Source organism: Misgurnus anguillicaudatus, chromosome 12, assembly GCF_027580225.2.
Source record: "Misgurnus anguillicaudatus chromosome 12, ASM2758022v2, whole genome shotgun sequence".
Lineage (NCBI taxonomy): Eukaryota > Metazoa > Chordata > Actinopteri > Cypriniformes > Cobitidae > Misgurnus > Misgurnus anguillicaudatus.
The window spans coordinates 381561-401224 of NC_073348.2; the positions used below are offsets into that span (position 1 = coordinate 381561).

Here is a 19664-nt window from a genome sequence, read left to right on the forward strand (position 1 = left end):
AGACAGAAGCTGGTTGGTCACTGACAAGACCCTAGGAAAAACTGCTTCAAACTAAGTTTACTTTTACTGCTTTACACAAATACAGTATGTAATCAACTTATTTTTATGTAAAAATCAAATGAGCTGTTCTTTGATTGTTTCCCTGACATATCCCTTGTTTAAAACATTCATAAGTTTGTAAACAATGTAGATATTCAAAATATCTTGAAAAATGTTAAATTATACTGACTCTGATTTGACTGATTCCTGCTTGACCTTGGTCTTGCATAGACAGTGTTGCCGTCAATGTCTCTTTTTCTCCAAAGCACCCTTGGTTCAGTTGGCTTTACTGGTGGTGGTGGTGCTGCCTCCTCCTCTTGCTGCAGCTCACCAAGCAAATCATCAAGACTTTGAAGCTCATTATTAAGTTTATGATGATCATCCAGGGTATCCAGAATCAATAACTCTTCTTGGAGTTCTGAATCACTCATTGTGATGAACAAGAAACTAGGGCTGGGCAAAAAATCAATTTAATCGATTTTGTAGTGTAAAAAAAATTTATTTTGCAAACTCGAGTTTTTTTCCGGACTTTTAAGCGTTTCGTCCTTGTGCGTTACCATAGCGCAATATAAGCCAGCCCCCGCCCCGCGTAACCATAGATACTAAAAGAAGCCCGTAATACAATCAAAACAACATGGCAGCGTGTAGTACTAGCAGAGAACTACTTCCAAAAAAGGCACAGGTAATTCCGTAATTTGGAACTGGTTTGGTTTTGATGCAGCAGACAAAACACAGACAAAGCCTTGCTGCAAAATATGTTTCAAGGCTGTTGCTACTGGAAGCAGCAGTACAACAAATCTTTTCCAGCAACTGAAGAATAAACATCGCGAAGAATGGGAGAAGTGCAGCCGGCTTCGTAGCGAAAACGGCTCCTCTAGCACACCTGCTAAAAAGCAAACTACACTTCCTGAGAGTTTTACAAACTGTGTGCCTTATGATAAGAACAGAGCGCGATGGAAAGCGATTACAGAGGCGATCACGTTTTATATTGCCACAGACATGCTGCCAATTTATTCTGTCGAAAAGCGAGGCTTTAATCACATGCTTAAAGTATTAGATGCGAGGTACGTTGTCCCCAGTCGCAAGTATTTCGCCAGTGTAGCGCTGCCTCACCTGTACAATACAACTCGGGAAATGATCCGCAGTGAGCTGGAGGAGATGCAGTTTTACTCGGCCACAACGGACCTGTGGTCCAGCCGAACGATGCAGCCATATCTGAGTCTGACGGTTCACTACATCAACACTAGTTGGACTCTGCGGAGCATCTGCCTTCAGACAGCGTATTTCCCCGACAACCACACTGGTGACGTAATTGCCCATGGCTTAAAAGACGCTCTCAGCTCCTGGGGACTTTCGGAGGAACGACTCGTCTGCATGACAACTGATAGTGGCACCAACATCATAAAAGCCCTTAAAGACAACAATTGGCCCAGCTTGCAGTGTTTTGGCCACAGACTCCACAACGCCATAGGTAAGAGTTGGTGTAAGAATAAATAGGTGCACATACTTGCACATTGTAAGGTACTGTTTGCTCATAATTTAATAGCCAGAACATGGTATATATTTCAACTGGTTTACACACATAGACTGGGTTACATAAATAAACCTGACTTTTCCTTAATCTGCATTCATTATACATTATGTTTTAAACTGTGTTACAGCTATTAAAACTGTGATAAAAGTACAAAACAATTTTGAAAACTCACATAATCAAATATATAGTTTGGAGTGACAAAAATATACTAAATATCTTTTCACATTTATTTCAGAGAATGTTGTAAAAGATCCAAGGATTGATCGGGCCATAGGGGTCTGCAAAAAAGCTGTATCAGCCTTCTCCTACAGCTGGAAAAAAAGGCGAGACATGACAGAGTTGCAGGCTGAGCTTGGACTTCCCCAGCATCTTTTGATCTCAGAATCCCCAACACGTTGGGGGTCTCGTCAAAAGATGATTGAGCATTTTCTCGAGCAAGAGAAGGCAATTACTCGTGTCCTAGGTGCGGACAAGAAAACGCGTCATCTTGTTCCCACGTGGCAAGATTTGGAAGTATTAGAAGCCACCAACAAAGCAGTGAAACCTCTCCAGGACTTCACTGATGCACTGTCAGGGGAGTCATATGTTAGTGTGTCATGCATCAAACCAGTGCTGCATTTGTTTAAAACAAGTCTCCTGCCAGAGGAGGAAGATTTGGAGCTAACAAAAACAATCAAAGCTAACATCATGCATTACCTCGAAAGTAAATACTGAGATTTGGAGAAAGAGGAACTTTTGGACATAGCCACACTTTTAGACCCGAGGTTCCGTACAACCTACATTGATGCTAGCAAACTGGAAGTTGTTAAAAAAGAGCGGTGTCGGAGATCTCTGCTCTCTGCAACTCTACCACAGAGGAAGCTGGTCCCTCAGCTGTTCAAGAGAACACCCCACCAAAAAAGAAAATGACTCTGGGTGCCTTCTTTAAAAACCACCACGCCACACCCACAATCTGAGAAAACAAAAATTGAGACTGAGCTTGCAACGTATTTCCTTATTCCAGACATAGAGCCAGACACAGATCCTCTTGAATGGTGGAAGCTGCATCAGCCCAACTTTCCAAGGCTAAGCTTACTGGCTAAAAAATATCTTTCTATTCCAGCCACTAGTGCCCCCTCAGAGAGGGTATTTAGTGTGGGTGGGGGAATAGTTACCTGCAACCGGGCCTGCCTTAAGCCAGAGGTTGTGGACAGGCTCATCTTTCTTGCAAAAAATGTTTAGAATGAGCATGCACAATGTTTCAGAGATCTAACAAGCACGTGTTTTGTTGTTATAGGTAAAAGTTTACATCTGTTCACTCTTTGAGCAGGCTGTATGTCTGCCACAGGCATGTTTCATTGTTTATATTCAAAGTTCACACTATACTGAGAAGAGTTTATTTTTTTATTTCATTGTTTATATTTAAAGTTCACACTATACTGAGAAGAGTTTATTTTTTTTTATTGTAATGTTATATGTTACAAAATTAGTAATTATCAGATTTCTTGAATAGAAAATTTAAGCTACTGTGAAGTTGTTGCACTTTTGCTTAAACCTGGGTTAAAGCTTGAAATTGTTGAATGACAGAGCCTCATTTACTTTTTGTTTTGGAATTATACGCATTTAAACTCTTTAGGACAATCATAGCAATAAAGTTGCACTTTTAACACTATATCTGATGTCTGCAGTCATTTTTTAAGTGCATTGAAAAAAATCGAAAATCGAATCGAAACTCGGATTTTTCTTAAAAAAAAAAAAAATCGAAGATTTTTTTTAAGGCAAAATCGCCCAGCCCTACAAGAAACACAAACAGACAGAAAGACTCACAACGAAGATGGACAGATATGACAATTACAGATGTAAACAGACAAAGAGAGAGAGAGAGAGAGAGAAAGAGAGTGAAAGAGTGAACAAGATAAAGAAATGGGCAAGTAAGCAAGTGAGCTACAGAGAGCAAGTACAGACTAACAAGACAGACGTGGCTCTTAAAAGTGCCTTTGGTTTGTGTGTGTGTGTGTGTCTGTGTGTGAGAAATGGTGTTGAAATAAAGGAGAATGTTAGCAGCTGACAAATTTGAAGGACCTGATAACAGAAAAAAATATATATTCAGAATTGTACTTCTTACGTACAATGTAGGGTAAAATGGACTTGGACAAGTGGAACTTTGATATTTCTGTTGTGCCAAAGGACAGACCTAGAAAATAGTTACCAAGTAGCCTTCTTAGGAGAAGTGCACTTAATTTGCTTTATTATGAAATATGAATATTGAATTGTGATGAGCCACAATATTGTTGTAGCTAAAAAATAATTTGTATTGTTTAATTTTGGTAGGATTTGTGTGTTTAGTATATATATTTGTGTGGATTTTGAACAAAAACACACCAATCTGGCAATAATGTTCTTCAGAAAATGTACATTGTTGTGAGCTACTGGTAACGAAAAACACATAACTAAAAATCATACAATCCCCTATGATATATTACCTTGCATGATTACACATGAAGAAATAAACAAACTTGAACTGAATTGAATTGAATTAGATTAGCTAACGTTAGCCTATACACATTTTGTGCAGCAAGTTATATATTTATAATATCTGATGTTGTTTTCTCCATCACAAAACTGCTACATTGCACTTCCAAAGTTTCTAAACACAACTTTTTACCCTGATTGAACCATTATTACTACGCAAATTTAAGGATTGTTCCCATCTATATTGATGTATCTGTTCTACTTACCAATGCTGAGTCCCAATTCGCATACTATCCGTCCTAAATAGTATTCGAAACTAGAATTAGTAAGTCCCAAATCGTAGTATGTTGAAATGAGTATCCCAAAGATACCCGGATGGTCTCCTATTTCCGGTTAGAATTCGAAGTGCAGATCAATGCACACTCTAACGGCTAATATTGCCCTCAACCCATTGCGTGCGGGAGGGAGGAGCTTAACCACACTGACCCTCTTGCTTATTTGTAGTAATACCAAAGAGTATAGAAGCACTCTGTGGCTGTACAAATGTTAACTTTATTAGTCCAACGAAAGAAGCATGGTTACTTTTACTGTAGTAAAAGCATGGTTCATTTTCATCTGGGTATTTTTGAGTCATATATAAGTATAAAAATAATTATAAAATACGTTAAAAAATAGTTATACTATAAACTTCTTAATATTTTTACTTAAAAATAAGTAGTTTTCGTTACACACATTGCACATGAACGTCAGAACCAGCCGCCTCACAAACGACCTGCGTTTGGTTCTAATAACGCTCTGCTTCACTCCTCAACTTGGTAGAACACATCGTAAAATGTAGTGTGAACAAAAACGATGAGAAAAAAGATGGGAATAGTAAATAAAATTATATTTGACATAAGTTATAATAAGAATGAATGAAATATTGTTAACAGTTGAGGTGTGCGTAACTAGGCAACCACGTTTTCGTTCAAGTTGCATGACATCATCGAAGTACGTCCCAGAACGTGCATACTCTTTTGCTACACACTAAAAAGTATGTACATTTTCCTCACAAAAACAGTACATACTTTTAGGTCGTAGTATAAGTAGGCGAATTGGGACGAGTGGCACAAGTGTAAAACCGCAATGGATCGCGCCTTACAGTGACGTCAGCGGTAGTAATTGTTGGATTTATTAATAAAACACTAAAATAAAAATCAATCAATAAACCAACCAATCAATAAATAAATAAACACACAAACAAATAATTAAGTAAATATAATGTAAAATGTTAATTGCATTGCATTGCGTTTGCAATGATTAATCATTGAATGACCAAACATAATCGCAGCACATTAAAAACAGTATGACTATCCCTGCCATAACTAGTTTATTGTAGCAAATTCTTTATTTTTATGCTTATTTTATTCTCATTTTTACCCGTGCTTAACACGTCAAATTTCAACGCCGCAGGCGTTCCTATAGAAGTCATTGGGAAACCCAGGACGTCAAAAAATAACGCTAAAGGGGTACCCGGTGCGTATAGTATTGACGCAAAGGGCTCCTGACCAAGCGTCAATATGTTACGAGTTGGGAGTGAGGATGTGTTGGCAAGTGACCCGCGCTGTCTAGATGAGTTAGAGCTTTTCATAAAAATAAGAACATTAAACTCTCGTCTGGCGAATCCAATGCTCAAATGTTTATTAAACATCTAAACTGATCCTTATCTGTACGTTTCCTGAGAGGTGTACCGTCCCAAATCCATAATCTAAAGCAAAGAAGCGTCTTCATTCACTTTTGGTTTCGTTTTTAAAGCATGCAGAAATGACAGAAAATAGACTGCTTGATGTTAAAATAATTATTAAGAGAAATAAAGTTCTGGACCTGATAGATGTTAAGAGTTATTAAGAGTGACAAGACTCAAAAGCAATCTTTCTGACGCACAGGTGTAGAGGAATGGAATTTAGTTGCCTAGTACTTTATTTTATTTATGTTCAGCAGATGTAGATATAAAGGATGTTTAGCTTTTTCACACTTGCTATTTGTGCATTTTAAAATATCATTGAGATCTGTGTGGGTTGGCGAGTGACGCTAGGGGGCGATAGAGAACAGCCTCATGCTTCATAAAACATATGAAGAAGTCACACTGCCAGCAGTATAGAAACATACAACAACTCACAGTTTTGCCTTTGTGTTTATTGTTTCTACAGGTGAGATCTGTGATATATATCTGCACAAGTCATGGTTGAGATAACGTTCCTGTGTTTATATAATGTTTTACAGTGTATTAATATGTAAATTAGAGCATAAATCTTCGCATCAGCGATTCAAAGCAATATCGCGTGTGAGTTGGCCACAAGCCAAGATCGCACGAGGGAGATGAAACAATGTAATGTGTTGGTATTTGAGAGTAAATATATATATATATATATATATATATATATATATATATATATATATATATATATATATATATATATATATATATATATATATATATATATATACAGATTAATTGTTAAATAATGGATGTTACAGTTAAGGATAAATATTATGCAACCATTAATTGTTTAATGGGTTTAAGTTGGAGGCTATGTAGCAACATTATATTAGTAGGTGGCATATGCATTTCATACATTTAGTGAAAATACAAGTGTTTTTGTTTTTACTTTATCTATAATTTGTAAAATCAGTTTGTAATTAGTGAAATATATGCAACGTCTGTTGTGTAATATATGCTTCATAAAACATATGAAGAAGTCACACTGCCAGCAGTATAGAAACATACAACAACTCACAGTTTTGCCTTTGTGTTTATTGTTTCTACAGCTGTGACAACAAAAATAAAAACTGCTTTATGTGACACCAGAAATCTCTCTTTTCTGTGTGGGTAACATAAACATGGCGAGCCAGCCAGGAGGCGCTGTTGAGTCAACAGTGAGAGGGAAACAGCTCCTCCTTGAGACGAACCTGTAAATAAGAGAAGATTCATCAATACAGAGAGCAGATTTAAACAGATAAGACGATTTAAAATCAAGATTGAATTTAACATAAAGAGAGAAAAATGGAACAACTTCAAGACTGTGTAAGCTCCTAATATTAGACAAATCACAGCTCATTAAGGTATGCCTCAATCTAAAATGCAGTGAGCCAACAGAAAAGGGATTTTCTGGCATCTCGAGGCGAGCACTAATACGACTAGCAGAGAGAACACTGGAGGAAATTGAGGAAGGTGAAACAGAAGAAAATTATGAAGGATTTCTAAATGAACTTCTGTGTTTCCTGGAGCAATATGAAAAGCCTGAAGAGCCAGAGAACCCACCTGCAGAACCTGATGAAATCGGGGAACTGAAAAAGGAGTATGCAGAGCTACAAAAGAGACAAGATGATGTTCGACGTACGCTGGAGGAAAAGATTGTGGCCTTGGAGGCGAAACTTCAGAGCAGCAGACAAGGAACAAGCAGGAGGGAGACCGTACTCCGACAGTCTGATTCGATGCCTGAGATGACCCTGAGAAAAGAATTCAGAATATTTGGACAGATTGGAGAAGCAGGCCAAAAAGAGAAGCTGTCATACACCAGTCTGACCAATCAAATAGAGTCTGGATTAAAGAAGGGTTACTCGGAGGCTGAAATCATCGAAGCAGTCGTGAGGGCTGTGAGTCCGGGCCTCCACCTAAGAGAGCTGCTGGAGATCAAAAGAGACCTTACGCTCCCCACACTGAAGACGATTCTGAGAGGGCACTACAAAATTGACTCCTCATCAGACTTGCTGCACAGGCTAATGAACATATCACAGGAACCCAAAGAGTCTGCCCAGAGTTATTTGTTTCGAGCTATAGAGCTGAGGGAGAAATTGCTTTGGAAGTCTGGAGATGAAAAGGATGGAGAACAGTTTAGCCCTGAACTCATACAGCGAAAGTTCCTCCGTTCACTTGAGACTGGACTTTTTAGTGATGCTGTCAAGTTCCAGATCAAACCATACCTTGAAGATCCAAAAGTGACAGATGAGGTGTTAATTGAGAAGTTAGGTGAAGCTGCTAACTTAGAATTAGAAAGACAAACCAAATTGAGAAAGGCTGTGACACCAAAGCCCCTTAAGCTAAGTGAAATTCAGGCAGTCGAGCACCCTTGTGAAAGTAGGCAGTTTGGAAATGAGGTAGAAGTCAGGGAAAAAGATAACTCAGTAGTCAGGGACAAAAAGAAACAAGGACGAGGTAAAGATGCTGACACTGATACTACCAAAGCCATTGAAGACCTCAAGGCAAACGTCATGGAAATGACAAAGATCTTTCGTGAAACAATGGAAGCAACCAGGTCACATTCGCAATCAGCTGCATTACCACAGAGAGCTGAGAGGGCCAAGGGGCTGCCAAGAAGTTGTCGGTCATGTCAGGAAGCACAGAGAAGTGAAGAATGCAGACACTGTTTCCGGTGCGGGCAAGAGGGACATCTGTCTCGAGGCTGCAGACAAAGACGACCAATGTCGGGAAATGGAGTGGGACTGCTGAACAGGGGCCCGCAGTAGTCCAGTCTCTTCCCGGGTCCCAACCAAGTCCAGTGATGCAGCAGGCTTTCAGACCCTTTCAAGTCCAACACTGTGAAAAGGTAAACAACAGTGAGTCCAGCATGCAAACAGTTAAAATGACCCCTGATGGTAATGTACCAGTATGTTATCTGTCCCCCTCTGACCAAACAAAACTTCTTAAACTGATTGGAAGGAGATGCTTGGTTCACTGCCAATTGGATGACATCACAGTGGAGGCCTTGTGGGACACAGGAGCCCAAGCAAGTATTATCAATGCTGATTGGAGAAAACAATACTTACCACATGCCATCATCCGACCCATTAATGAACTCCTGGGCCCAGGAACACTCACAGGACTGGCTGCAAACAACACCGAGATCCCATTTGAAGGCTGGGTAGAGGTGGGATTTCGGCTTCCCAGTGATATTGACACAGAAGAAGCCCTTCAAGTACCCATTCTCGTGACAAATGACCCTAATGTGGCTGAAAACCCTATTATTGGCTTTAATGTCATTGAGGAGATGGTCAACAGGTGGGAAAAACGAAGATGTAAGCCAAACACAACACACATGATAAGCCAAGCCTTCTCTGTATCCATTACAACCGCAAAGTCAATGCTTAAGCTGTTAAAAACAACAAACTCCTATGTAAATGTCGGAACTGTTCGAGCCGGGAAACAAAGGGTACTGCTGAAAGCAGAACACATAACAACCATCAATGCACGGGTACACATTGGGGCACAGGCTTCAGAACAAACCCTTACTGTTTGTCCCCTGTGAGCCGTCACCACTACCGGAGGGTATAGTGATCCAAGAAGGGTTAGTGAAAGTGACGGCAGGAAGGACAACCCAGGTACCAGTTGCTGTCACCAATACTACCAAACAGTGTCTTGAACTGACCCCACGTCTTATCCTGGGACATCTCCAAATGATAAAGACAGCCTACCCAGCCACAGCAGAGCCCTTACAAGCATGTGAGACACACACAGCACCTGGGAGTGAACAAAACCCTCATCTCATGCAAACCTGTGAAGTGAGTGTAACATCAGGCCAAACAGAGAGACCCAATCAGTGGGATCCCCCAATAAAGCTTGAACACCTGACTGAGGAACAACAACAGGTAGTACGACAGTTATTAAGAGAAGAGTGTAATGCTCTTGCCGCCGATGATAATGATGTTGGTTGCATTCCCTCACTGCATATGCACATTACTCTGCACGACAAGACACCTGTGCAAAAGACGTACATCTCTGTGCCTAAACCCCTCTTACAGGAAGTGAAGGAGTACCTCCAGGACCTGCTGAACAAAGGGTGGATAAGCAAATCGAGATCCCCTTACTCCTCACCAGTGGTATGCGTGAGGAAAAAGGACGGTAGCCTGAGACTATGCTGCGACTATTGAGAGCTGAATCGCAAATCTGTACCTGATAGACACCCCATCCCAAGAATCCAGGACATGTTAGACTCCCTGAGTGGCAGCTCTTGGTTTTCGGTCTTGGACCAAGGTAAAGCCTACCACCAAGGTTTCCTTGACGCAGAGAGCCAACCATTGACAGCCTTTATTACACCATGGGGGCTATTCCAGTGGAACAGGATCCCGTTTGGCCTTAGTTCGGCCCCAGCTGAATTCCAGAGGAACATGGAAGCTTGTCTGGAAGGTCTACGTGATACCATCTGCCAACCCTACTTGGACGACAACCTTGTACATAGCTCTTCCTTTAATGACCATGTGAATCATGTTCGCACAGTACTCCAGAGATATCAAAAGCATGGAGTCAAGCTGAGTCCCCACAAATGTGAGCTGTTTAAAAAGAAAGTACGTTTCTTGGGCCGCATCGTGTCAGAAGAGGGATACTCGATGGATCCTGCTGAGATAGCACCTGTGCAGGCATTAAAGCTTAGATCACCAGCGACAGTAGGAGACTTGAGAAAGATGATGGGATTCCTTTCCTACTACAGGACATACATTCCTAATTTCTCCCGTCTGGCAAGACCTCTCTACCAGCTGATAGCCGCACCACCAAAAAGTATGCTACCTGTTGAAACAAAGGGAAAGAGAAAGAAAGCGAGTACAAAGTCAAAAGGACAGGTACCACCCAACACACCCATAACCTGGACACAGACTCACCAAGATGCATTGAATAACTTGATAGATCACTTAACACAGCCACCAATCCTTGCATACTCTGACCTGATGCTGCCATTTGTCCTCCATTGCGATGCATCACAGGATGGTCTAGGAGCAGTCCTGTATCAGAAACGTAAAGAGAAGATGTCAGTGATTGCATATGGATCAAGAACACTTACACCACCAGAGAAAAACTACCACATACATTCTGGAAAATTGGAGTTCCTAGCGTTAAAGTGGGCGATTTGTGAACGCTTCAGAGATTACCTGTTCCATGTTCCACATTTTGAAGTGTACACAGATAATAACCCCCTAACGTACATCCTCACAATAGCCAAACTTAATGCAACAGGACATCGCTGGGTCGCAGAGTTGGCTGACTTTAACTTTACCATCAAATATCGTCCAGGCAGCTGCAATGCGGACGCAGACGGTCTTTCAAGAATGCCACTGGACATTGATCAGTACATGAAACTGTGCACAGAAGAGGTAAATCAAGATGTTATCAGTGCTGCGATGCAAGGCGTAACATTACCTGTGAATGATGCTCCTCTATGGACAAATGCAATCGATGTGCAGGTCATGCAGTTGGTGGATGATGATGTTTTACTGCCTTTTGAACAGTGTCTCTCTCTGGAACAAATAAAGCAATCTCAACAGCAGGATTCAGTCATTAGCCGTGTTTTGATGTTCAAAAGGAACAACAGTCGTCCATCTGGCCATACTCTCAGGAAAGAGCCGACGGATGTTAAGACGTTGCTGAAACAGTGGACAAGGCTTTATTTGGATGAGGGAGGGGTCCTCTACAGAAGAGCAGGAAAGAGAAACCAACTTGTTTTACCAAGAGAACATCACCAAACTGTCTATAAAGAGTTACATAAAGAGATGGGACACCTTGGAGTGGAGAGGACACTAGACTTAATACGTGAGTGATTCTACTGGCCTCAGATGCAAAAAGAAACGGAGAACTTTGTGATGCGCATATGTGAGTGCTTAAAAAAGAAGAAACCTCACAGGACTCCAAAAGCTCCATTGGTCCCAATTCAAACTACATACCCATTCCAGCTAGTGTCCATCGACTTTCTCCATCTCGAAACATGCAAGAATGGATATGAATACATACTTGTAGTGATGGACCATTTCACACGCTTTGCTCAGGCCTATGCCACAAGAAATAAATCAGCAAAAACTGTGGTGCAACATGTTTTTGGAGATTTTGCTCTCAAGTTTGGCTTTCCTGAGAAAATCCATCATGACATGGGGAGGGAATTCGAGAACCACCTTATAAATCAGCTCCAGAAGACTTGTGGTGTACGTGGATCTCACACAACGCCCTATCATCCTATGGGCAATGGACAAGTTGAAAGATTCAACAGGACGCTCTTATCCATGCTCAGGACACTGAGTGATGTTGAGAAGGCTGACTGGAAAAATTCACTGTCTAAGGTGATTCATGCATACAATTGCACCCGCTGTGAAGCAACAGGGTTTTCCCCATATTACCTCTTATTTGGCCGCTCACCCAGACTTCCCATCGATCTCATGTTTAACTTGCCAATAGATGAAAAACACCAGAATTATGCAGATTATGTGAGAAACTGGCAAACCCGGATGCAGGAAGCCTACGGAATTGCATCAAGAACCGCAAACAAAGAGGCACAGAGAGGAAAACAATACTACGACAAGAAAGCCCACGGTGTTAAACTATGGCCTGGCAACCGAGTGCTGCTTAGGAACCTCAGTCAAAGAGGAGGGCCAGGAAAACTACGTTCACACTGGGAAGATTGTGTATACACTGTGATCAGTAGGAAGAGCCCTGACAGTCCCGTGTACGAGATCAAGCCTGAAAACGGTGGACCAAGCAAGATAGTACACAGAAATCTTCTGCTACCTTGCGATAGTTTACCAGTAGAAAATCCTGTTAGTCAGAAACAGCAAAAGCGTAGAAGCGTGGGCAGAGCCAAGAAAAGTGAATCGCCAGAACAGTAAAAGACAGTGATGATGATGACAGATATGCACTACGCTATCGATTTCCACCTGGCTCAGACCAAAGTGAAACTCATACCACTCTAAATCCTGAGGCTGAACCATTCGAACCTATAGCACAGAGAACAGAATCCCCTGAGCACTTTTCTGTCCATGAAGAAATGGAACACCAGGAAATCCTGACGGCAGAGGAAGACAATATCTCACAGACGGACAACATCTCTGGAGAAGAGGATCGAGAAACAGAGTGTGAACACGAGGATCGAGAAATAGAGTGTGAACAGGAGAGGACTCAATCATACACTTACCCTCAACGACAGAGACGCCAGCCAAAGATGTTGACTTATGATGCACTGGGAGAACCGACGGTGGTACCAAGAACCTCAGAACTGAAAGAATTAAGTTTACATCCCACAGATGGACTGAACCTGTGGAGGCCCTGGGGATAAATGGAAGATATGACAGTAAATTAGAGACAAATAAAGGAATAAGAAGAAGAGGATATATATTGGTGACCTGTAAAGTAAGCAGAATAGAATAAAAGTTGACAAGATTTAGTGAATATGTGGCCAATACTGTTGGAGTCTAGATTTATGGTAAGATTTATCTATTATAGATATTACTGTTTATATGCTTTCATTATGGGTAGTAAGAGACAGAATAAATGCTAAAGTGCTTAGTCGAAAAACTTTACAATAGTAAGTAACCCCCTTTATTTTTCTAGAAGTAAACCATGGTAAATAGGGGGCTGACTAAATGAATGCACTTTATTGATGCTTACTGATAACCTACCTTTTGTCTTGAAGCAGAAACCAGGTCGTCCAGGAAAAATAATCCTTTTGTGGTAAAATGTAGAAATACATTTTTTTTAAGTGGGGGAGGGTGTAGAGGAATGGAATTTAGTTGCCTAGTACTTTATTTTATTTATGTTCAGCAGATGTTAATATAAAGGATGTTTAGCTTTTTCACACTTGCTATTTGTGCATTTTAAAATATCATTGAGATCTGTGTGGGTTGGCGAGTGACGCTAGGGGGCGATAGAGAACAGCCTCATGCTTCATAAAACATATGAAGAAGTCACACTGCCAGCAGTATAGAAACGTACAACAACTCACAGTTTAGCCTTTGTGTTTATTGTTTCTACAGGTGAGATCTGTGATATATATCTGCACAAGTCATGGTTGAGATAACGTTCCTGTGTTTATATAATGTTTTACAGTGTATTAATATGTAAATTAGAGCGTAAATCTTCGCATCAGCGATTCAAAGCAATATCGCGTGTGAGTTGGCCACAAGCCAAGATCGCACGAGGGAGATGAAACAATGTAATGTGTTGGTATTTGAGAGTAAATATATATATATATATATATATATATATATATATATATATATATATATATATACAGATTAATTGTTAAATAATGGATGTTACAGTTAAGGATAAATATTATGCAACCATTAATTGTTTAATGGGTTTAAGTTGGAGGCTATGTAGCAACATTATATAAGTATGTGGCTTATGCATTTCATACATTTAGTGAAAAAACAAATGTTTTTGTTTTTACTTTATCTATAATTTGTAAAATCAGTTTGTAATTAGTGAAATATATGCAACGTCTGTTGTGTAATATATGCTTCATAAAACATATGAAGAAGTCACACTGCCAGCAGTATAGAAACATACAACAACTCACAGTTTTGCCTTTGTGTTTATTGTTTCTACAGCTGTGACAACAAAAATAAAAACTGCTTTATGTGACACCAGAAATCTCTCTTTTCTGTGTGGGTAACACATGCACACAAACGCGCGAGTTCGTGACCCTGATATAGACATCTAAAATTACAGTTTTAAAAATATGTTTTGACAAGAATTCACGCAGGTATGACCTATAATGTGTTATATCTGAAGTGAATGATTGGTTAACTGTTGAGGAAAAGTATCTGTTGTGTAACATTAGGCTATATTAAACCCTTGTATTAGCCTACAGCAGGGGTCGGCAAGTAACTTTGGCCGCGGGCCAATATTTTTTTTAGCCAGTAGATGGCGGGCCAACTGTTGTTGGCACACTTACGTCTTATTTTGAATTAGCCTAGTATAGGCTATCTGATCTTTTGTCAAGAAACATTGTCTTTATTTCCTATTTAAAAGACGAAAGACGGCATTAAAAATTGCTAAAAACATGGTAATGGGTCTGTGTATCATTCGTTCAATCGGTTTTTTTTTCAAATTAAAAACAAAAATGAAAAAATTAACCACCACGGGTTTTCTGGTTGTGTGCTCAGATAAAAAAAATTAATTACTGGATTAGACATTTTTTTTTATTTAACTCCTTTATAGGCATAATATATCAGTGAAATCATTTTAAACAGATCAAGTACTATAGTGGTAATATTACAGGCATTTATGCTCTCATGAAATACTCTTACAGTCCGACTTTTGAACTAATCCATTTTTTATTCATATTTATCCGGGACACACACATACACACCTAAGGTTTAAGGAGGTCTCCGCTGGACTGTTTTTTGTCCAGCTCCAACAAGGTTCTATTCATACATTCATACACTTTGTGTTTACCCGCTTTTTTCCCGACCTGACGGGTCCGCAAAACTTAACGTCACGTTTCCAGAATCTCACATTCAAATGTCTCTAAGGAAAAGAGACAGATAATTTTAAATGTTATGCAAAAATTGTGTTCATGCCAATAAAAATATTATTTTAACATTGTATTCATTGTATTTATAATGAAATATAAATAATAAATTAAATAGGACAAAGCCTCTCACTCAAATTTCTCACCATCATAAACCGAGTTGGTTGCGGAGTTGCTGTTCAAATTGCTGAACATCCTCCTTTGCCAAATTTATAACGTTTTAAACGGAGGTAAAGATCAAAGAACTATGCGTTAGGAAAATTAATAATGGCTTTATTTTAATAGACGTGTAAAACCATATTTTGGCGGATTACTTTCATTTTTTTAACGAATTTACCTGCCCATTTAGTCTTAATAATTAACGGTAAACGAACTTGACTTGCTGTTTTCGAAGGCAGGTCGAACCTTAGGTCGGGCTCGAGCCCCAAGTTCAAGTAGCAGAACACAACAGTATTCCTTTCAAATCTACTTTAAAAGTGTATAAGTTAAAATATTACTGCAGTAAAAGAGTTTATTTTTATCATATTTTGTAGTGGTTTCTAAAAGCCAGCAATTACTTTTCAGTAATTTGCAATGTCACGGAGTTTAACGTCTTCACGCGTGATGAATTGACATGATTTACGAGGTAAATTTGCAAATGATTCATGAAGTCATACCTCTGCAATTATTTGATCGATTGTGTTTTAGAAGTATGCTCAAACTCTAATGACAGTTATGATCGCGGATGCGCTGGTAGAGAAAGAGAACAAGAAAAAGCGGCCCGTTAAGATAGCTATTATACGCATTTTTTTCAGGACATTCTTGCTATTTGTCAGTGTGTTATACGCGAATAAATAATAATGAAAAAAGTTCAAAAGTCGGACTGTAAGCGAATGAGACTTACAGGAAAGCATGGTTGCTATTTAAACCCTTATTAAAACCCTTATTAAAATGTAATCTGTTAGTACCTGATCTGTTTAAATTTATTTCATTGGTATATGTCTGCTAAGGTGTTCAATTAAAATTTGTCCGAACCCGTTTTCATTCCTTTTTTTATTTTTGATCTGAGCGCACATTCAGAAAACGAGTCGTTTGATTTTAGTTCAGGAAATAAATAATAGAAAAACAAGTCGTTTTTCTTTATTTTCTTTTTGGTTTTGATTTGAAAAAACGAATGAAGGAATGATACACGGGGCCATTTTTGTAAAAAAGTCTGATTAAAAAAAAAAAATAAAAAGCTGACTTCAAATTAATCCGGCGGGCCAGAAAATATTGCTGGCGGGCCACTTTTGGCCCGCGGGCCGCCTGTTGCCGACCCCTGGCCTACAGTATCTTAAAGCGGTCTGTCTCAATGTCAAAATTAAACAATACAAAAAAAAACATAAATTTAACACAGTGATATTGTTTTTGCTTTGCGTAAACAGGTGTAGTTCTGTCATGTTTTGTCAGATTCCAACAAATCATGTATTGTTTTGAAGTTTTTTAATGTTAAAATATAAATTTTAAACTAATTTTAGAAAATTTGCTCATCCCAACTCAATTTGCCAGCACACTTCACAAATGATGCAGCAGCAAACAGAAATGGAAAAAGAACAAGGTTTTCTAAAGGGAAAATCATATATAAAACTATGACTGATGGTTCTGTTGAAAACAGGCTGTTGTAAACATACATTTGCATATAGCATATATATTGACCAAATCCATGCTGATTAGAGCATTAAAAACTTGAAAAGTGTTAAATTCAGGTAAACTCATGAAATCATGCAATTAATCTTTGACAGCCCTAAAAAATATCTAGTATTGAATCGGATCACGGGGAATTCTGAAGTATTGAAAAGAATTGAACCGTTGGCTTAAGAAATCGGAATCGGACTGAATCGTCATGAAGGCTCCGATTTACACCCCTATTTACTACTAGTTGGTGATCAACAGGCTCAGAACCTTAATAGAATTTTTGGCTACTTTCAAAATTCCGAAAGACATACTGGATAACATGATTGTTAATGTCCACATTATTAAACATCATGGTCTAGGGATCTTTTAAATTTCAACATAACCCTGTTCTCCCAATGGAAATGTGTCACACAATAAATATAATACAGCAAAATGACTTTAATTATTTTATTGCCTCAGATGACAACTATTACAACTTTAAAGAGACACTTCACCCATTTGCATTAAGCTGTGTAGCTTTAGAAACCCAGTCATGTTTTTGAATGGTCATGCATCATTTTCAGTTTCCCTTGAGATGGGAGAAATACAGATTTCAGTGTTGCACTTTCTTCTTTCAATGATGTAAAAATCGTCATTTTGCGTCATTGAAAGAAGGAATTGCTATATATTTGTCGAGGGTGTAAGACTACAAACACTCTGTCCTTATTTTTCCAGGGGGGGCTATGGGTGGGACCCACTCACGCTACAGACTTATTACAGATTAGTGGGTGAGACTTACGAAAATAAACGAAAATAAATGATACAGCTGCCATCTTTTTGGACTCTAAGCTAAAATATGCTGTGGAGCCAGGCTTGATGTTTTCCAACAATGGTGGAAGGTTATCAATATGATATGGAAGAGGGTGATTTCGAAAGCGTGGTGCGGATGTTCGTGGCTTTCTTTATGAGCCACAATACAGGGAAGAGCAGCTGAGGCAGATGGAGGAACAGGAGGTAGAAGACCGAGGTAGAAGACCTGCCTGTTGCAGGTGAGGAGCCTGGACTGACTCGAGCTGGGAGGGACTGGTGGTGCCTGTGCTCTTGCTGTGCGCCTACGGACACAGAAATTGAGTCCGTCTGCTGCAGAGAATTTCAAAGATGCCAGTTTCTTCTGGATGAAATTTCTACATCAGATGAGGATATGGATGTTTGTGTGGTGAACCACCCAAGCTTCGCACCGCATATGGACAGCAGCGTTCTGGATACATATTTTAGAATACCAAAGGTCAACCGGAAGTGACAGCCAAAGCCTGCAGGGACAAACGGACGTCTGACTATAAAGTATGTGTTTCTATTTTATTTGGGAGTGGCTTGCAGAGCTGTGCATTGTGGGAGTTGTTGTCTTCCATACAAATGCACCCTAAAGCCACTTTCTGTCTTTTTTCGGTCAAATAGGCACCACATTTGAAATGTATGTTACATTTTGACTACAAATATGACCCTCTTTCAATAAAGATTAATGTTTCCATGGGTGAAATCTCCCTAACAGAAAAAAATAACATAACTTAATTAAATAGATGCAGGTCCACGTGAGGTGGGATAATCAGAAGGGTGGCACACTGCAGATACTGCTCTGGGGACAGGCCTTCACCCTCACCACCTGAGGAGACAGCAAACATGAACAACAGGGTGGGTTATACAGCAACGTGATAAAAGATGCAACCCCCTCTCTCTCTAACACACACACACACACACGCGCGCAGCCTACTTACATGTCCCTGTCTTCAAGCGCAAGTTCAATCCTTAAACATCCTTGGTGCAGATTCATGCAATGCCACGCTTCACATTGGCTCTTGCACAGGAGCATCCTCGGGCATGCATGCTTTTCTTGCAGCGGCAGTATTTGCTGTGTTTGAGTTCAAAAGGTTTTGCCTCTTTCAGCATCATGGTTGCCACCATTTTGCCATTGACAAATTGTCTCCCAAAATCAGTGGCAGCTGGGAAGGCTGAACCATGTGTGCCCACTTACACACAGCCAATTGATGCAGGGATCGGCGAAGGCAATGCTGTTATAACCTTTTCCTGAACATCCCTGCTTTCCTCAGATCACAGTACCTGCACAGCGGCAGGATGTCTGTCGGGTGTTTAATAGCAGTTGTGTAGGCCCACCTTTTTCCTCTTCTGTACAGATAGCTCACTGTGTCACATCCGGTAAGTATGTAGGTGCTGATGAGAAGAAATATAACATCTGAAGCAGCAACATTATTCTCCCCTGTCAGAGCTTCTGTGGTGGCATGAACAGGTAGGAAGATATCCATCGTCTTCACCCACAGGTCCTGCATCCCATCCATGTGTGTGATGTAGTACATGCACATCATGATCACATCTGTGTCTGTTGCAACAACTACAGCTCGTTAGCGTTGCAAAATTTGTACGGAGTATGCAATGTGAGCGAACATCCTGGTATCTGCCTCCTCAAGTTCTCGAAGCGCAACCTGACAATCCAAGGACAAGGGGACAGTGTGACCAGAATCACAAAAGATTCCACCAAGAATAAGTGTGTATCCTGCAGGAAGGAAAGGAAACAAGGCAGACTGCCTGGCTGCAATCAAGACAGCCCTTGGCAGCTCATGGGGGGAAGTGGACAATCTAACCCCATCTGACAAGCCTGTTGTAATGGTAGTATATGCAATGGCATTCATTCAATGTTACTAACATCTTGGGAGCTGCACCTTTCA

The 19664-nt window shown here is 40.0% G+C and overlaps 1 protein-coding gene across 1 annotated transcript; it reads left to right on the forward strand.

Annotated features, from left to right (window-relative positions):
• The first annotated feature begins 492 nt into the window (after positions 1–492).
• On the forward strand, positions 493–2499 carry LOC129417086 (E3 SUMO-protein ligase ZBED1-like). Its single transcript, XM_055171540.2, has 2 exons — positions 493–1510; positions 1809–2499. The coding sequence occupies exons 1-2, from the start codon at positions 1039–1041 to the stop codon at positions 2285–2287; spliced, it is 951 nt and encodes a 316-aa protein (XP_055027515.2). The 5' UTR covers positions 493–1038; the 3' UTR covers positions 2288–2499.
• The last annotated feature ends 17165 nt before the right edge of the window (positions 2500–19664 follow it).

Excerpts from the sequence above, each read along its gene's own strand:
- LOC129417086 (XM_055171540.2), top strand. The coding sequence starts at position 1,039 with ATGCTGCCAATTTATTCTGTCGAAAAGCGAGGCTTTAATCACATGCTT. Across the intron at positions 1,511-1,808 it reads CAGACTCCACAACGCCATAG|AGAATGTTGTAAAAGATCCA; the intron begins GTAAGAGTTGGT and ends CATTTATTTCAG.